Raw genomic sequence first — 15,997 nt, 5'->3', positions numbered from 1 at the left:
AAAAATTAATCAGATCTGAATGAAGTCAATAATAATTGATACCTGATGAACCAACAAAACAACATGACAGACGAAAAATGATTTGAATTTGTTTATTGTCGTCCATTCAAACAATAATATTTTGCCATACTTCAGAGGAAAAATTGATTTAAAAAGTTTAATCCTACAACTTTATGAAATTCGAAAGGAATACAAATATTTCTGACATGACTGGATTTTTTAAATTCTATTCTAGTTAACAAATTTGTTGAAGACTGAAAATCGATTTAAACACTGATTTAATTATATATTAATTCAATTTAGTTGTGCAGTTAAAGTGCAGAGATTTTTAAATGATTTCTGCCTATTATCCAAAATTATTTAAAAAAATAAAAGCTGTTAGAAAAAAGAGATAATTGGATAATTGGATTCAGGGCACCTAAATTAATCAAAAATTAGCTCTGTTTTTCATAAAGCCGAATGTGGAATTGAACATTCATAAGGACAAGAAACACAAAACAAAATATTTATTGAAGAATAATTCACATCAGCACAAAATTTGTAATGACATAAAAGATTTTTCTTAGCTTAGCTTAGCTTAGCTTGATTGACTACTCACATCCACCTTGAATCATTGAACCCGAAATGCTACTCAAGATGTCTGGATGAAGAATTTGAACGTATTCTAGTATAATCTGTGATTGATTTTTAAATTTGGTTTAAATGCATTTCGGATTTCAAGATTGCAGGCGTGGCTAAGTAGAACAAGTTCCACATCGCCAATGGTTGCTACTCCGTGATTGACCGAGGCCATCAATTTTGTTCAGAGGTCATATGAACGGAACCTGGTATTGGCTACATATTCACAATGCACAAAACTGATGCTCTCTCTTTAAACATCAATAACGGCGCCGGCCACGTCCTAGTAGTCAATAGATAGATTAGGAAAAAATTAGAAAGGGATGAAAGAACAAATTTACGCCTAAGGACCGAGGTCACCTCTGCATCCTTGCAAAAAAATTTGGTTGGGAATGTAGGGAAAGGGAAATGATTAGGAAACACTTTTGAGTAGTGTTGTGCTGATAGCTTTTTCTGCTGAAATATAATGTTTTATTATAACATCTACCCCCCTCTTACTGATCCAAAGTCAGGAAAAATACTCACGGCACATGAATTCTTTATAAGTAAAATGCCTTATAAAAACATTTGTTAATAAAAAAATATATTAAAACTTAGGCAGATAATAAAAAATGTTTTTGAATGGTAATTATGAATAAAACACAATTGAAGTCAATTGTATATATAAACTTGATTCTTATCTTCATATCTCTGATAGTCGTTGCTAACATCATTTGAAGTTCGAAATGATATTCAAACTGATGTTCTTAATCATATTTTTGTGGGAATTTAATAACCAATAAATAGTTTAGAAGTTATAATAATTTGGTGAAAAACTCAGAAATAGTGAGAAATAAAAAACATAATTGATTGAACCGTTGGAGAAAACTCGTTAAAATAAAACTTTTATCATTTTCAACAGAAATGGAAACTGTGATCACATATAAAAACTTTGTCAATTTTTCAGCATTTTTTTATTAAAGAATTCATCATGTAACGACTTCCCGTATTTTTTTCTTCAACCACAAAAAAACATGTAAACATTGCAATTGAACTTAAAATTTGAATTGGTGAAATAACGATTGGATGGTTCATAATCATCGCATCCAAATGACGAAATGTTTTCTGGGACATTATTAATATGGCACAAATATTTATCAACAATTTGCCACATTGAAAACATTGTAGTGTTAAAATTAAAATCTCTACATAGAAGTTTTGATTGACTGATTAGAAAAATCACGAGAATACTTAGCTTTGACGTTTTTGGGGACCAAAAAACATGAATGAATGACTCCGAAGGTTCATCCACGATCAGTATGAGCAGCCGACACCACTCCAGGAAGACAGGAACTGGATCAGATTTTCAGATAAGATGAGCTTTATCCTCTTGAAACACGTCGAGAACGTCCAAAAACTTTTTGATAGTTGATGGATTACATAAATTATAAGGACAAACGAACTTTAAAATAAGGGTTTAACGGCACTTGATTTTTTTCCGTTGAAACAAAACACTTCCGTCATCGACGGTCACAGCCTACCGGGTCTGTAATGACATAAAAGATTTTTCTATAATCAAAGTGATAAGCAATAAAGCATCTGTCACTTGGCTACCAACTTGTTGATGTGTTAAATTAGTATTTAATGAATGTTATTTGATGTAAAAATGGTTGGTTTCAAATTTTTAAATTGTTAATTGTTCTTAAAGAAACCTTATTCCAAAGAGGAGGTGTTTTTGTTTCAATACAAAGGGTTTGTGGAATTGCTATTTCGAAATTTACAGTTAAAAATTAGATTGAATTTGTCAACGCATATAGTGTCGTAAAATGAAATATCTTTGTCTAAGAGTGATAAAGGATGTGATGTAGTACTCTATTCCGCCGGAGGAGAGTCAATTTTCTGACATGGTTGTTAACAGTTACATATATTTAAATACCTTTTGGGTTCAAGTGATTTCCCGTTCCTACGGTAAATTCTAAAAAAAAAAATCGAGATGATAACCAAACACGCTACCAGGAGGTCACGCCTAGATGTTGCCTTACCAGCAGCCAAAATTCGAAGTTGCTATAAGCTTTCCTAGAATACTTGCAAAGGCAGTGAAGAAACATGTTAATTATTACTCAGAAACATCACGAAACGGCGTAAAAATCAAACATCCGTTAAAATAATAACGGGTTTAAAAAAATTGGAATTCAATGTTATAACTTTTAAGCATAAAATTATACAAATTATAGAGTTTATAGATATTTAATTCATGAATTGCTTCAACTGACTTTCAATGTATGATAAGTTTGTGGTAAGTAAATACAATTGGACAAATTTTTTTAAAGTGAAAAAAATTACTCTTTTCAAAAACAATCCTTTGTGAGTTTAAATTAAGTTTTTCGCAGTTGAAATTTCATTATAAATTATAAATTTCAACAATTTCCATGCTCTAAATAATGATTTATTGATGGAATGCCTTTTTGTTCGTTCACGTTTCGTATTCATGAAATGGCTGACATGTCTTAAAAAAGGCTGTCTGAGGAACTTTTGGGAACTTCAAGTCCATAGAAGGCTATTTAAGACACAATTTGTAACTTTTACTCTGAATGGATGTGATTGTCCTGTCACAACAAAGGCTATTTGAGGAACATTTTGTTACTATCGTGCTCGCATTCGAGAAAATTCGAATTTGTTCGAACTTTGAAGGCACGCCTTAAAGTAGATATGGGACTTTTGGTTGCTTGAGTAATCAGTCTCATTCTATGAGCGTTTTATCCGATAATATGAATTTATTATAAAAGAAGAATGGAAAATCTATTCTGAAAGCCCCAAAAAATGTTATGAGTCTTCAAACATTCATCAGTGCAAATTAGACGCATTAGTCTAGAGTTGAAAAGATTTCGTTCAAAATTTCCGCATCCTTTCATTGTGGCTCATTTACTTGTTTCATTGAACTAAAATTTTTGCGATTAAAAAAAAAGGACAATACCTCTTTATGATTTTTCTCGAGAAATTTAGGTTGGCACATGCTCTCATGATGATAGAAAGGCTTAAAAATATTCAATTCATCTTCCATCAACTAGATCTGAATTTCATAAACACAAAAGAGTTATTCAATTAATTGATTTCATCTGCTGTGTCCTTTCACGATGCCAGTCTTCACAATAATTGGAGTCGTCAGAAAAGGATTTTTGGGTCGCCCGTCATTCTGATGATAAGCTTCCATAAGACTCGACTTCAGTAATAAAGTTTCCATATGGCTGTGGATATGGATATGGATGCAAAATTCAAGACACAGTCTCGCTAGAATCCAATCAACTGGTGTTGACTTTTGGTATTCTATGGAATCTGGTGGGGGAAGTTGCTTTACATTGAATTTTTTTTTTCGATGGAAACTCCAGACATTGGTCTGGTAGTTCAATGGTCTATTCCACTATATAAAAAAAACATGAACGATCATATTGAAATCGGAAGGTCGGAACAGGTCCGTCTGTCTGTGACAGGAAGGCTCAATTTCATAATTCGACTTCCCGTGGTGAGCTGACGCTGGCTTGGTTGCATCATCAGCAGCATCCAATCCCGAAAACCCTGAACCCAACCGAAGATGTATCCTGGACCCAATCATGTATGTAAGGTATAGTAAAGCTTAGCCAGAGATCGATCCGAACGAGCCAATAAGTCCCATTGCTGTCCTTTGTGTTGTTTGGATCAACCGTATTTTTTTTTCATTCGTCGTCTTCATTCATCCCAACTGACTCGTCATCCAATGCAATGTCTGGAACTCTTGTGGAGACTCTCGTTAGTCGAACAATCCTGTCGTATCCATGCATCGTCGTCACAATTTTCCTCTAGCAGGACGCCCGAATGCCAAACCCAGCTGGGGTTCTGTAGATTGGAAAACGCTGACATTCCCCCATTGACATGAGGCAACCACATCAGTCCAAAACACCCACACGGGCACCCACACACCCAGCTTATCGGTTTTCCCACTGGATTCAGAACCATGGCACCGGGCAGGAAAGCCGAGACAGCTCAGAAAGGGACTCGTAAATAGAGACGACATCGACCCAGGAAAAGCTGAATTAAAAAAAAAACGCTCAACGAGTTTTTTTTGTTGCTCTCCTTCCAATCTTTTTCTCGATAGTTGTCACCAAAGCAATGGTTAGTTTGGTGGGTGGTCGGGACAAAATTTACATCGCTGTTTACGTTTACGTTGTGTCTCTTCTTAGAAACCTACTAGGTATACACCTAGTGCTGGAATCCTTTCTTTGACAATGCGTGTTTTTTTCCACGTCCACAACGACGATTGGTTATCAAAACTGGCGCAAAATTGGGTCATTTACCATCGACTCAGGGGGAGCGGGAATTTTTGTTTTTCCCGAAAGCCAATTTTTGCTTTCGCTGGGAATTGGGAAAAGAATGCGAGCTGCCCGCATTTCCTCGGTAATCTCTGCTTGGGGTGGAGGAAAACAACATTCAAAACCAAATGGAAGGAAAATCACGGTGGAAGCTTTTATATACTTTTTCATACAGAATTGTTTAACGAAATTGATTTCAATTTGTGATTTTATTACATGAGCGATCAAGATTTTTGCAAACAGTTAAGATTAGACAGCTGTTTACAAAATAACCATTTTCACCTGAAATCCAGACTTTCAGCTTCGATTTTTGATTGTTCTGGGCACTGGATTTACATGCATACATACAAGTTGCAATTTGATTTACAGTAACAGCTGAACTTTTTTTTATTAGGCGCTCCTGTGTAAATAGTAGCCGTTTATAAAAGAGTTCAACAACAAGCATCCGCTCAATACGGGGCGTCAATTGCATTGCATTTAAACGAAAATACAAAAACAATTATCTTTTTGGGAAAAGGTGTTACGCTTGAGCAGGCTTAAGATCAATTTCTTATTTCGAAGTAATTTATGAAATAGAGCCGTGAGTGAAGAGCGCTGTAGTGAGTATATTTACATTAAATTATAACGAACTAAAATAAATGCAACTAACGTAAGAAATTTAGGTACACAGTTCAGTTAGACCGGCATATCTCAGATTTATCAAACACGTCGAGATTCGACTTAAGCTAGTTTGAAAATGTTTCGGATTCGTAGGAAGCACTAAAATGTAAGCAAGAATTAAATTTATTACTCATTCATTACACTCATCATTTCAATAAATTTTAGCATTGAAGCTGACCAGAATAAGACTCTCAAGAGGTGTTTCATTCCTTGAAATAAGGCTATATTTGGCCGAATGGTAAACAGACCGATTTGGCCGAATGACCGTTAGCCCCAGGTCAAAGCAATCTAAATGTCGTGTGGTGTGTATATGGTTTAACCAACATTATTTGATTCCGAAAGTTGTTTAAGTGTTAATAAACTTGTCAGAATATTTACTCGTTTTCGGTGGTAATTAGTCTTTTAGTTATTCAGCCGGATGGGATCATATAATCTACAGCTCTATGTTCCCATCCGGCTGAATAACTACGGAGCCAACAGCGCTCTAATTGGAATTTTGAGAACTTTCAACCGCTTCGCCGAGTACTTCGACTTCGACGCTTCAAGGACTACTTTCCGAAGAAAAGTTTAAATGGTTTCGATAACTTTGTAGATTCAACTAGTTTTAACTCATTATTTTATTAAGTTATCATTAGGATCAACATGTGATCCGTTGATGTTTTACACAAATAAACAAATAAACAAATAAACATCTTAGACATTTCATTCACTACATGACGTTAAAGAATTGAAACTAATTTTCAATTGTCCATTTCGATCGTCTATTTTATAAGCCTTTTGTACTCAAACTCAAATCCTGACACACAAAAACCTCACTTCGTCTTTAAAATTGGTATTTAGTGAGAAAGGAATCTTTACAATTTTATTACTTATCACTTTGATAATAGAAAAAAATTGTTTACATCATTATAAATTTTATGCAGTTATGAAATATTCAAGAAAACAATTTCAATCTCAATTTTATTTTGTATTTCTTTTTCTTCTAAATGCTCAACCCCACTTTAAAAAGGGCTATGGAAAATAAAACAAGGCCAAAAACTTACACTTTTCTGAATCGATTTTTTTGTTTTTTTTTTTTAATTTCTTATTGTAAAACATTTCAAGAATGTTGTGTCAAATTTTCAAGTAAATTAAAGCAAAACTGTAGAAATTATAGGCCTTTATCTCCTCCTATCTAATACTGCAAGAAAGCAAGAGCAGAAACTTCAAACGCGTTTTTCTCGAAAGCACTTTTTTAAAGTCCGTGGACATCGTCATTTGAAAACTACTTATCCGATTCTTTTCAAATTTGGAACATATTTTCTACATATAAAATACCAGATCCCAACGTTTTCCTTTTTTGTTTTTTCTACTTTGGGGAGATTTTACAGGTGAAAAATGACGGATTTTTTCGTGAAAAATCGTAGTTTTTACTTCAAACAGCCACAAAAATTTCATAAAAAATTTTTGAAGTTAAATAAAAACGTTGGGGTCCAGAAAAACATCTATTAAAAATATTTTGCTCTGATTTTTTGACTTCAGATGATTCTGTGCTGAGATACAGTGTCCACCGCAAATCCAGTTTTCTAAAAGACATCCTCGAACGTGCTCCGTTACCGGCTCATTTTTCAATATTTTTCTACGAAAAAAATTATTAAATGTTCTTTTAACAATGCTTTGTATAATGCAAAAATTTTGAATACATTTGTTTGAACGATAGCTCTAGAAAAAAATCGTGAAAATGGTGTTTTTTTATACCCGTTAGACCCTGAGCCCTCCCTCCCCTTAACGGGAACACTTGGGAACAAAGCTGAAACATCAAAAGAAACCATGACCTCGTCCTCTTCTATGCCTCCCGACGCCTGCAGTCTGTTCACGAACTCTAGGGTGTTGGTCACCGATCTCGTTTTAAAGGGTTTTGGCATCCTTTTAAACTCGTTCAGTAACCACTTCGCCACTTTTTCAGTGGGCGCGTTCACTCCCGGAATTATCTCCCTCATCTCATTCCCTGGTTTGTGAATCTTCGGTTAACCTTTGATTCTAGGGACGATTGGGGCAGACACTTTCAGAGCGACCGGCTCAAACCCTAAGATCGGTTCACAGTCCTTCAGCGTTTTTTCCACCTCCTTAATCATCTCCGGTAGTGGGTCCTCTCTTCGAACTCGATACGGTCCTTCATCGATTTTGGCCTGCATCAATCCGTTGTAATCCGTTTTGTCCATGATGACCACCGAATTTCCCTTGTCCGCCTTGACGTAGAACACCTCCTTTCTCCTAAGTTCTTTCGCTATCTGGATTTCCTCGACGTTGGATTGATGCCCTTTCTCAAGACATCTGCCACTTCGGCTCTGGCGCAATCCATCTGGGCAGTGTACAGCTTATTGGACCTAATAGCCGTCTCTACATCGATGATTATCTGGTCCATCCTTGGTTTCCTCGACACCGCGTAGTTTAGACCTTTGTTAAGTAGATCGATCTGTTTGTCGGTTAACTCTTCCTTCGATCGATTCACCACAAAACCATCCAGTACCGCCACGCTGGGTTTCTCGTAGTTCCGGGGCGGTTGCCTCGCCTTCAGTAGCTCCAACTTATTCCGTAGCATCCTTTCCTTACGCCTTTCCTCGCACTTTTCCGCAACCTTGACCTTCGTCAGAAACGCAGGGAACTCAATCGGGTAGTCCCTGGCCAGCTTCAAATGCAATGCGTAGCACTTCAACGTTTTGATGTTAAGTTGTGCATACAACTTCTCACGTCTTTTATGAAACCACTTTCGAGTTTCTTCACTAACTTCGATGGCACTTTTTCATTTGCCACCACTTTATGACTAACAGGAGTTAGCCCAAGATGTAAACACTCCTTCAGGAATGCTATGTTTTTCCGTAACCCCGCGATACACTTCTTCAACTTTAAAAACACGTTTGGCACGAACGGCTTGGATGCCATATTCACTCTGTTGTGTTTGAGCCTACTTGGTTGAATGATTCAACTGAATCAAAGCAATCGAAAGATTCCTTTTAATTCAACCACGGTAATTGAATTCGGAGGTTTTTGCTACCTAGTAGTAGCTTACCTAACTCGGACAATATAAGGGAGGGAAACGATACACATTCATCAATCGAAAACGTTCACTGAAGAAGGTAGTAAGTTGCTATCGAAATACTGGCATATGAACGTTTCATTTACCGTGGTCTTTCGATTGCTTTGATTCAGTTGAATCATTCAACCAAGTAGGCTCAAACACAACAGAGTATTGAGAGTGAAAAATGAAGGTGGAGAAAAGGAAGGTTTAAAAACAAAGGAATGTCACAATAGTATAGATCAGGGGTGAGCAACCTTTTGAACCAACGGGCCAATTTAATTTTGAAATTTTGTTGGCGGGCCGCACTTAACTATCTGTGATTTGACTTTATGTGATTTTTTTCCTGAATCAAAGCAATCAAAAGATTCCTTTTAATTCAACCACGGTAAATGAAAAGTTCATATACCAGTATTTCGATTGCAACTTACTACCTTCTTCAGTGAACGTTTTCGATTGATGAATGTGTATCGTTTCCCTCCCTTATATTATCCGTAACGAGCTATGGAAAATCATGGACGAGAACGGCTTTTCCGGGAAGCTGATCAGACTGGTCAAGGCGACGATGGATGGAACGCAGTGCTGTGTGCGGATCTCGGGTGAATTGTCGAGTTCATTTGAATCGCGCAGGGGGCTTCGACAAGCATGATGTTCAACGTGGCGCTAGAAGGTGTTATTCGACGAGCGGTGGGCGAAATGCGGGGCACGATTTTCAACAGATACAGTCAACTTATCTGCTTTGCCGATGACATTGATATAGTCGGCAGATCAACTGCGGCGGTGGAGGAGATCTACCGCAAACTGAAACGCGAAGCAGGAAGGATTGGGTTGATGATTAATACTTCCAAGACGAAGTACATGCTGGCCTGCGGATCCGAGACCGACCGAACCCGCTTGTCCAGTAATAACAAGGTCACGATCGACGGCGACGAGCTGGAGATAGTCGAAGACTTTGTCTATCTCGGCTCACTGATGACCGCAGACAATGATACCAGCCGTGAGATCCGGAGGCGAATTATCAGCGGAAGTCGTGCCTACTATGGACTCCACAAGCAACTGCGGTCGAGAAGACTTAGCCCTCGCACGAAGTGTAACCTGTATACGACGCTCATTAGACCGGTTGTTCTCTACGGGCACGAGACATGGATATTGCTCGAGGAGGACCTGCGTACACTCGGAGTATTTGAGCGACGAGTGTTAAGAACAACCATCTTTGGCGGCGTACAGGAGAACGGAGTGTGGAGGCGAAGGATGAACCACGAGCTCGCGCGACTCTACGGCGAACCCAGTATCCAGAAGGTGGTTAAGGCTGGCCGGATACGCTGGGCGGGACATGTTGCGAGAATGCCGGACGACTGTCCTGCAAAACAGGTGTTCGCTACGAATCCGGTAGGAACAAGACGAGCGGGGGCGCAACAAGCGAGGTGGTTAGACCAAGTGGAGCGTGATCTGGCGAACGTGGGTTGCCCGAAAAATTGGAGAACGGTTGCCATGGACCGAGTGAATTTAAGGGGGGGGGGTAGGGTTTAACGGGTATAAAAAACACCATTTTCACGATTTTTTTCTAGAGCTATCGTTCAAACAAATGTGTTCAAATTTTTTGCATTATACAAAGCATTGTTGAAAGAACATTTAGTAATTTTTACGTAGAAAAATATTGAAAAATGAGCCGGTGACGGAGCACTTTCGAGGATGCCTTTTAGAAAACAGGATTTGCGGTGGACACTGTATCTCAGCACAGGATCATCAGAAGTAAAAAAATCAGAGCAAAATATTTTTTAAAGATGTTTTTCTGGACCCCAACGTTTTTATTTAACTTAAAAATATTTTTATGAAATTTTTGTGGCTGTTTGAAGTAAAAACTACGATTTTTCACGAAAAAATCCGCCATTTTTCACCTGTAAAATCTCCCCAAAGTAAAAAAATCAAAAAAGAAAAACGTTGGGGTCTGGTATTTTATATGTAGAAAATATGTTCCAAATTTGAAAAGAATCGGATAAGTAGTTTTCAAATGACGATGTCCACGGACTTTAAAAATGTGCTTTCGAGAAAAACGCGTTTGAAGTTTCTGCTCTTGCTTTCTTGCAGTATTAGATAGGAGGAGATAAAGGCCTATAACTTCTACAGTTTTGCTTCAATTGACTTGAAAATTTGACATAACATTCTTGAAAAGTTTTACAATAAGAAAATAAAAAAATAAAAAAATCGATTTTTTGAAAGTGTTAGACCCCCCTTAAGGAATTATGTTCGTCAAGTTATGTCGTGAGACGGAATACTATGTAAATAAAATATGAATATTATCCGAGTTCTGTAAGCTACTACTAGGTAGCAGAAACCTCCGAATGCTCGGCAGTTGTGCCGTTGTCTGTTTTTTGGGTCTACCTACCCTATTCTGGGTGTTTTCTGGTAGTGCTAAATTATTGTCTACCCGGTTTTGGGCATTGTCAGGTAAATTATTGTATTCCTTTTTACCTAAGAATTTGAACAACCAAGTGTGATTTTTCATTGAAGATTTCAATGGTTTCAGCAACATCCAATTTAAGCGAATTACTATTCAAAGACCGGATCAGCGAGACATTTCCTCGATCGATTGAGTGACCAGATTCACACATGTGTAAAGCTACTGCTCGGAACAACTGATTTTGTACACACCAGATCTATGAAGAAACTCCATTGTATCTTTACAAAATCAGTTGTTCCGACTGTGATAAGGTGTACATTGGACAAACCAAAATGAAATTGATTGATAGATTCGAGGAACACATGGCTATAGCTAGATCTGAAAGTTAAGGCATAAAAATTAGAAAAAAGCTTCGCGGGCCGCGAAAAAAGGGTCTCGCGGGCCACAGGCGGCCCGCGGGCCGCGTGTTGCTCACCCCTGGTATAGATCAATCAAAGTAGCGTAAGAGTAGTTAATGTTTTTATTTTAAAAAAGGCAAGTATGCGAAATAGAGATAGAAAAATGAGATTAGGGTATCACAAAAGATAAAAACAATGAATAATATTGTAATGAGTTAGAAATTAGATTTGGTAAAATGCAAAATGGAAAATATTGTTCTGTAAAACTATGAAAAAAGAAGAAAGGAAAAATGTGACTTCAAAAATGAAACAAATTGGTAATTAATCCACCACAATTGAAAAAGATAGAAAATGGAGTTGAAATAGGAGGACAAGAAAAGATTACTTGAGAATGATTTTTTTTTGTTTCGATTATACCTAGTCATTTTACCATCTTTATGGCATTCGCGACTTTATTTCAACGTTGCTGTTGGCGAACATTTATTGAAAAACATATCCGGTATAAAGGTGGTAGGCGTTAACTCTGCTTCAGTGGACACTGAAATATATTTTAAATTACGTATTAAAACTTCAATTACAAATTATACTTTATACTTCCAAACTATTGGTTTTCGTCTATGCTAATTTGTTCTGGGTCTGTTATTTTTGCGTTTACGTTTATGTTTCAGTGTCTGTGTTTATTTAGAATGACGGGGTCGTATGCTTTTTTCCGATTACATTAATTGTCTGTTTTGTCTGTTTGTCTGTTTACTACATTTTGTCCCCTCTTAGTATTATGTAAAAAGTTTCTGTAGTTATTTTTGCGTTCTATCTCTTTCTTAAATTTTGGGGTTTTCAAAATAAAAAATATGACCAATATCTAAGCTGTGTTGTGCTAAACCAGTGCTCATTTGTTTCGTTGATACATTTGTTTGATGTTTTTCGATTCTTTATTTCTAAAAAACTGGTTAGTTTAACCAACGTATCATTTTTGAATAAATTAATGGATCACGGAAAAATGGACAATGGTTTAAGAAGACAATTTTTTTTTTCAAAAGAATTGAATAGGAGAATGGAAATGAATAAAAATAGCAAATGGAAGATACTGTAGAAAAATGGAATGAAGAATTAAACATTAAATAACATGGGAATAAAGGATACAAAAGTCAGTATATGATGAAATATATTGAAACACACACAAAATTAAAACATCCTTCAGTAACCTTTAAAAACAGGTTTAAGTTATCAAGATGACAATGATTACTTCATGAGCTAAGATTATCCTTAAGAATCTGATAAAAATAATGAAAAATAACAAAACACGTGATCAACATATTAATCTTTCACAATTGATTTGCTATAAGTATGAAAGTGTAGAGGTGGAGGCGAAAGTAGATAATGAGAATAGAGTAGAACAAATGTATTATTGGAATATTAGCAACACTAACTAACGTCTGCACTCGGTCGGAATTTCTGAAGAGAGGAATCCATCCAAAAGAGAGAACTTGTAGAGTTTCTAAAGTAATAATAGAATAGACCAGCAAAATCAGTATATAGAAGAATTTCAAGAGCAACAGTTCGACGTGGCTTGGTGAAAATAAGCTAAAAAGGCGCAAAAAAGATCCGAGTGTTCCAGTCTGTCACTACACGGCCTTGTATACAATTGGCCTTACGACCATTCGGCCTGATGACCATTTGGCCTAACATTATTCGGTCTAACGACCGTTCTGTCCATGGACCATTCGGCATATTGTCGGTTCGAGTTAACGTCTTTTCGGCTTTACGTCCCTTCGGCCTGATAACGAACATCCATTCGGAAAAAAATCGGCCAAATGTCCAATTCGGCCTATTGTCCCATTCGACCAAACATCCTTCGGCCTGTTAACCCATTCGGCTTACGTCCTTCGGCAGAATGTCTCAGCCCCTTTTTTTATTTAGGTGAGCCGCCACCCGTAGCCTAGAAGATAGCGTTCAAGTCTTCTAAGCCAAAGATCGAATCCCGGTCACGTTATACATAGTACATTCTGTGGATTGGTTTTTTTAGCATTTGTAAGATGCTAACCATCGTATTCTCGAAAGATATACGCTTAGTGGAATCTTTTCGCGGAAACATCTAGTTTTATTGAGATCCTACACTGAACCCAAATTCGCACTCCTTTGGCTCATGTACATTTCACTTGTCTCTCACTCAAGTTTTAAGTGAGTGATCTAATATCCACTCATTCATCACTTGAATTTTAAGTGAGACACATTTGTGAAATATTATGCAATTTGTTTTTTAATCGATCAAATTAAAGCGGTTGTTAAGATCTTGGCTTTATGAAACCTAAGGGCCACCCTAAGGGTGTCTTTTTTTTCACACAAATAAAAATCAACTCATAGATTTTACTTTACAATTATAATTCGAGCTCTTATTATGTTTTTGATGAGAATTATGATCAATTTAACGTTCGCAATAAAAATAATTTGAAGTTACAGTTGCAAAACAAAGAGCTTCAAACTGACTAAAGTAGTTCGATTTTTCCTAAACACATTTCGTTCAAATGATCAGAAGAAAATTTCGTTTTTCTTTGGATTGTTCAACCATTATGATGAGCAATTATCCGGGCAATCCAATTAGCGGGAAATTGGCGCACATTTCCTCCGTTTGGATGAGGATGATCCTTGAATGCCAACAAGGCAAGCAAGTTACTAAATTGCTTCCTTCGCAACGCTTCCAAGGTTGTTGAGGAAAACTTCTCCGCGATTATGAAGCAAATCGACTCGAGGTTGAACAAATTCGAAGGTTTTCATTACGGAGAAAATTAACGAGGGCGTATGTAGAATTGCTTTTGGTTTCAAAAAGATAGGAGAAAAACATATTCACGACTAGAAAGTTTTAATTTCGTTTTCAATTCATGTCGTCGTCAGATGAAAGCGTTTCCACACTCGAGCATATGAGTGTGGTAAAATCTGACGCTAATTGTGGGTCGTCATAACACTGACTTAATAAAGAATTTCCAAAAGAGGGCTGGCACTCTTTCGTTTGAAGAGTTTCTACGAGAAATCCTCATATGCAGGACACGCCATCCCTTCCAAGAGAGTTTTCTGTCCCGCAAAGTCGACACGGGAACATCCGGCTGAGGCTTTGCGTGACAGACAGGTTGTTTGCTGCATGGGAAACGAAAAAAAACACAAACATTACCCAGGTCCGCCCACCAATGAACTTGGAAGTTTTCTCGGCCGGCCTACGAAAGCTAGCCGAAGCTAAACCGCAAAACTCGATTCAGCCAAGGTGGGTGAAAGAAAAAACAAACTGGGTCTAGCAAACCTCGAAAGTTTGCACTTCTAGCGTGGGGAAATGGAAAATGACCTGAGCCAAAGGTGGAAAAACTACCCTTCGAAACAAGGTGTTTGTTTTCCAGGGGTCATGTTATTCTTTAGCATCCCATAATTGTTTTTAGAGAATTTTTTATCCTAAAAATTTTAAAACAACTTGAAAAGATGAATCACATTTGAGATGAAATTGTAAATTGTAAAAAATTGTAAATTGTAAAAAATAATCTTCAAAATTTAACAAAAATTTGAACTATTTTCTGTCTCTCGGCCTTCTACTTAAAATAACCGGATCTCAAATTTCGAATTTTGAATTTAGACTTTTGAATTCCAATTTCCGATTTTCAACTTTAGGCTTTCGAATTAAGATTGCGACTATCAACTTATAAATTTCAACTTTTGACTAGCAACTTTCGACTTTCTACTACCGGATTTCGACTTTCAACTTTCGACTTTCGTTTTGAGAATTCTATTTTTCAACTTTCGAATTTCGACTATCGACATTCGACTTTCGACTTCCGACTTTCGACTTTCGACTTTCGACTTTCGACTTTCGACTTTCGACTTTCGACTTTCGACTTTCGACTTTCGACTTTCGACTTTCGACTTTCGACTTTCGACTTTCGACTTTCGACTTTCGACTTTCGACTTTCGACTTTCGACTTTCGACTTTCGACTTTCGACTTTCGACTTTCGACTTTCGACTTTCGACTTTCAACTTTCGACTTTCGACTTTCGACTTTCGACTTTCGACTTTCGACTTTCGACTTTCGACTTTCGACTTTCGACTTTCGACTTTCGACTTTCGACTTTCGACTTTCGACTTTCGACTTTCGACTTTCGACTTCCGACTCCCGACTTTCGACTTTCGACTTTCGACTTTCGACTTTCGACTTTCGACTTTCGACTTTCGACTTTCGACTTTCGACTTCCGACTCCCGACTTTCGACTTTCGACTTTCGACTTTCGACTTTCGACTTTCGACATTCGACTTTCGACTTTCGACTTTCGACTTTCGACTTTCGACTTTCGACTTTCGACTTTCGACTTTCGACTTTCGACTTTCGACTTTCGACTTTCGACTTTCGACTTTCGACTTTTGACTTTCGACTTTCGACTTTCGACTTTCGACTTTCCACTTTCGACTTTCGACTTTCGACTTCCGACTTTTGACTTTCGATTTTCGACTTTCGACTTTCGACTCTCGTTTTTTGACTTCCGTTTCTCGACTTCGACTATCGACATTAAA

At 37.2% G+C, this 15,997-nt stretch overlaps 2 protein-coding genes across 2 annotated transcripts in view; both read right to left on the bottom strand.

Annotated features, from left to right (window-relative positions):
* LOC129750160 (uncharacterized) overlaps positions 1-15,997 on the bottom strand; it is a 183,309-nt gene that overhangs the window by 142,020 nt on the left and 25,292 nt on the right. The gene's annotated exons all lie outside the window — the stretch shown is intronic.
* LOC129743079 (uncharacterized) lies at positions 7,607-8,522 on the bottom strand. Its single transcript, XM_055735025.1, has 3 exons — positions 8,331-8,522; positions 7,912-8,289; positions 7,607-7,870 (listed from the first exon to the last, which is right to left on the bottom strand). The coding sequence occupies exons 1-3, from the start codon at positions 8,520-8,522 to the stop codon at positions 7,607-7,609; spliced, it is 834 nt and encodes a 277-aa protein (XP_055591000.1).

The sequence above is a fragment of the Uranotaenia lowii genome, chromosome 2, assembly GCF_029784155.1.
Source record: "Uranotaenia lowii strain MFRU-FL chromosome 2, ASM2978415v1, whole genome shotgun sequence".
NCBI lineage: Eukaryota > Metazoa > Arthropoda > Insecta > Diptera > Culicidae > Uranotaenia > Uranotaenia lowii.
This window is presented reverse-complemented; position numbering and strand designations above follow the sequence as displayed.

Bases quoted from the DNA above. Each gene is read 5' to 3' on its own strand.
- LOC129743079 (XM_055735025.1), bottom strand. From the start codon at position 8,522: ATGGCATCCAAGCCGTTCGTGCCAAACGTGTTTTTAAAGTTGAAGAAG. The intron at 8,290-8,330 runs GTGAGAAGTTGT...AAAACGTTGAAG, and splicing joins AAAGTGGTTTCATAAAAGAC to TGCTACGCATTGCATTTGAA. The intron at 7,871-7,911 runs GTCTTGAGAAAG...GAGGAAATCCAG, and splicing joins CCAGAGCCGAAGTGGCAGAT to ATAGCGAAAGAACTTAGGAG.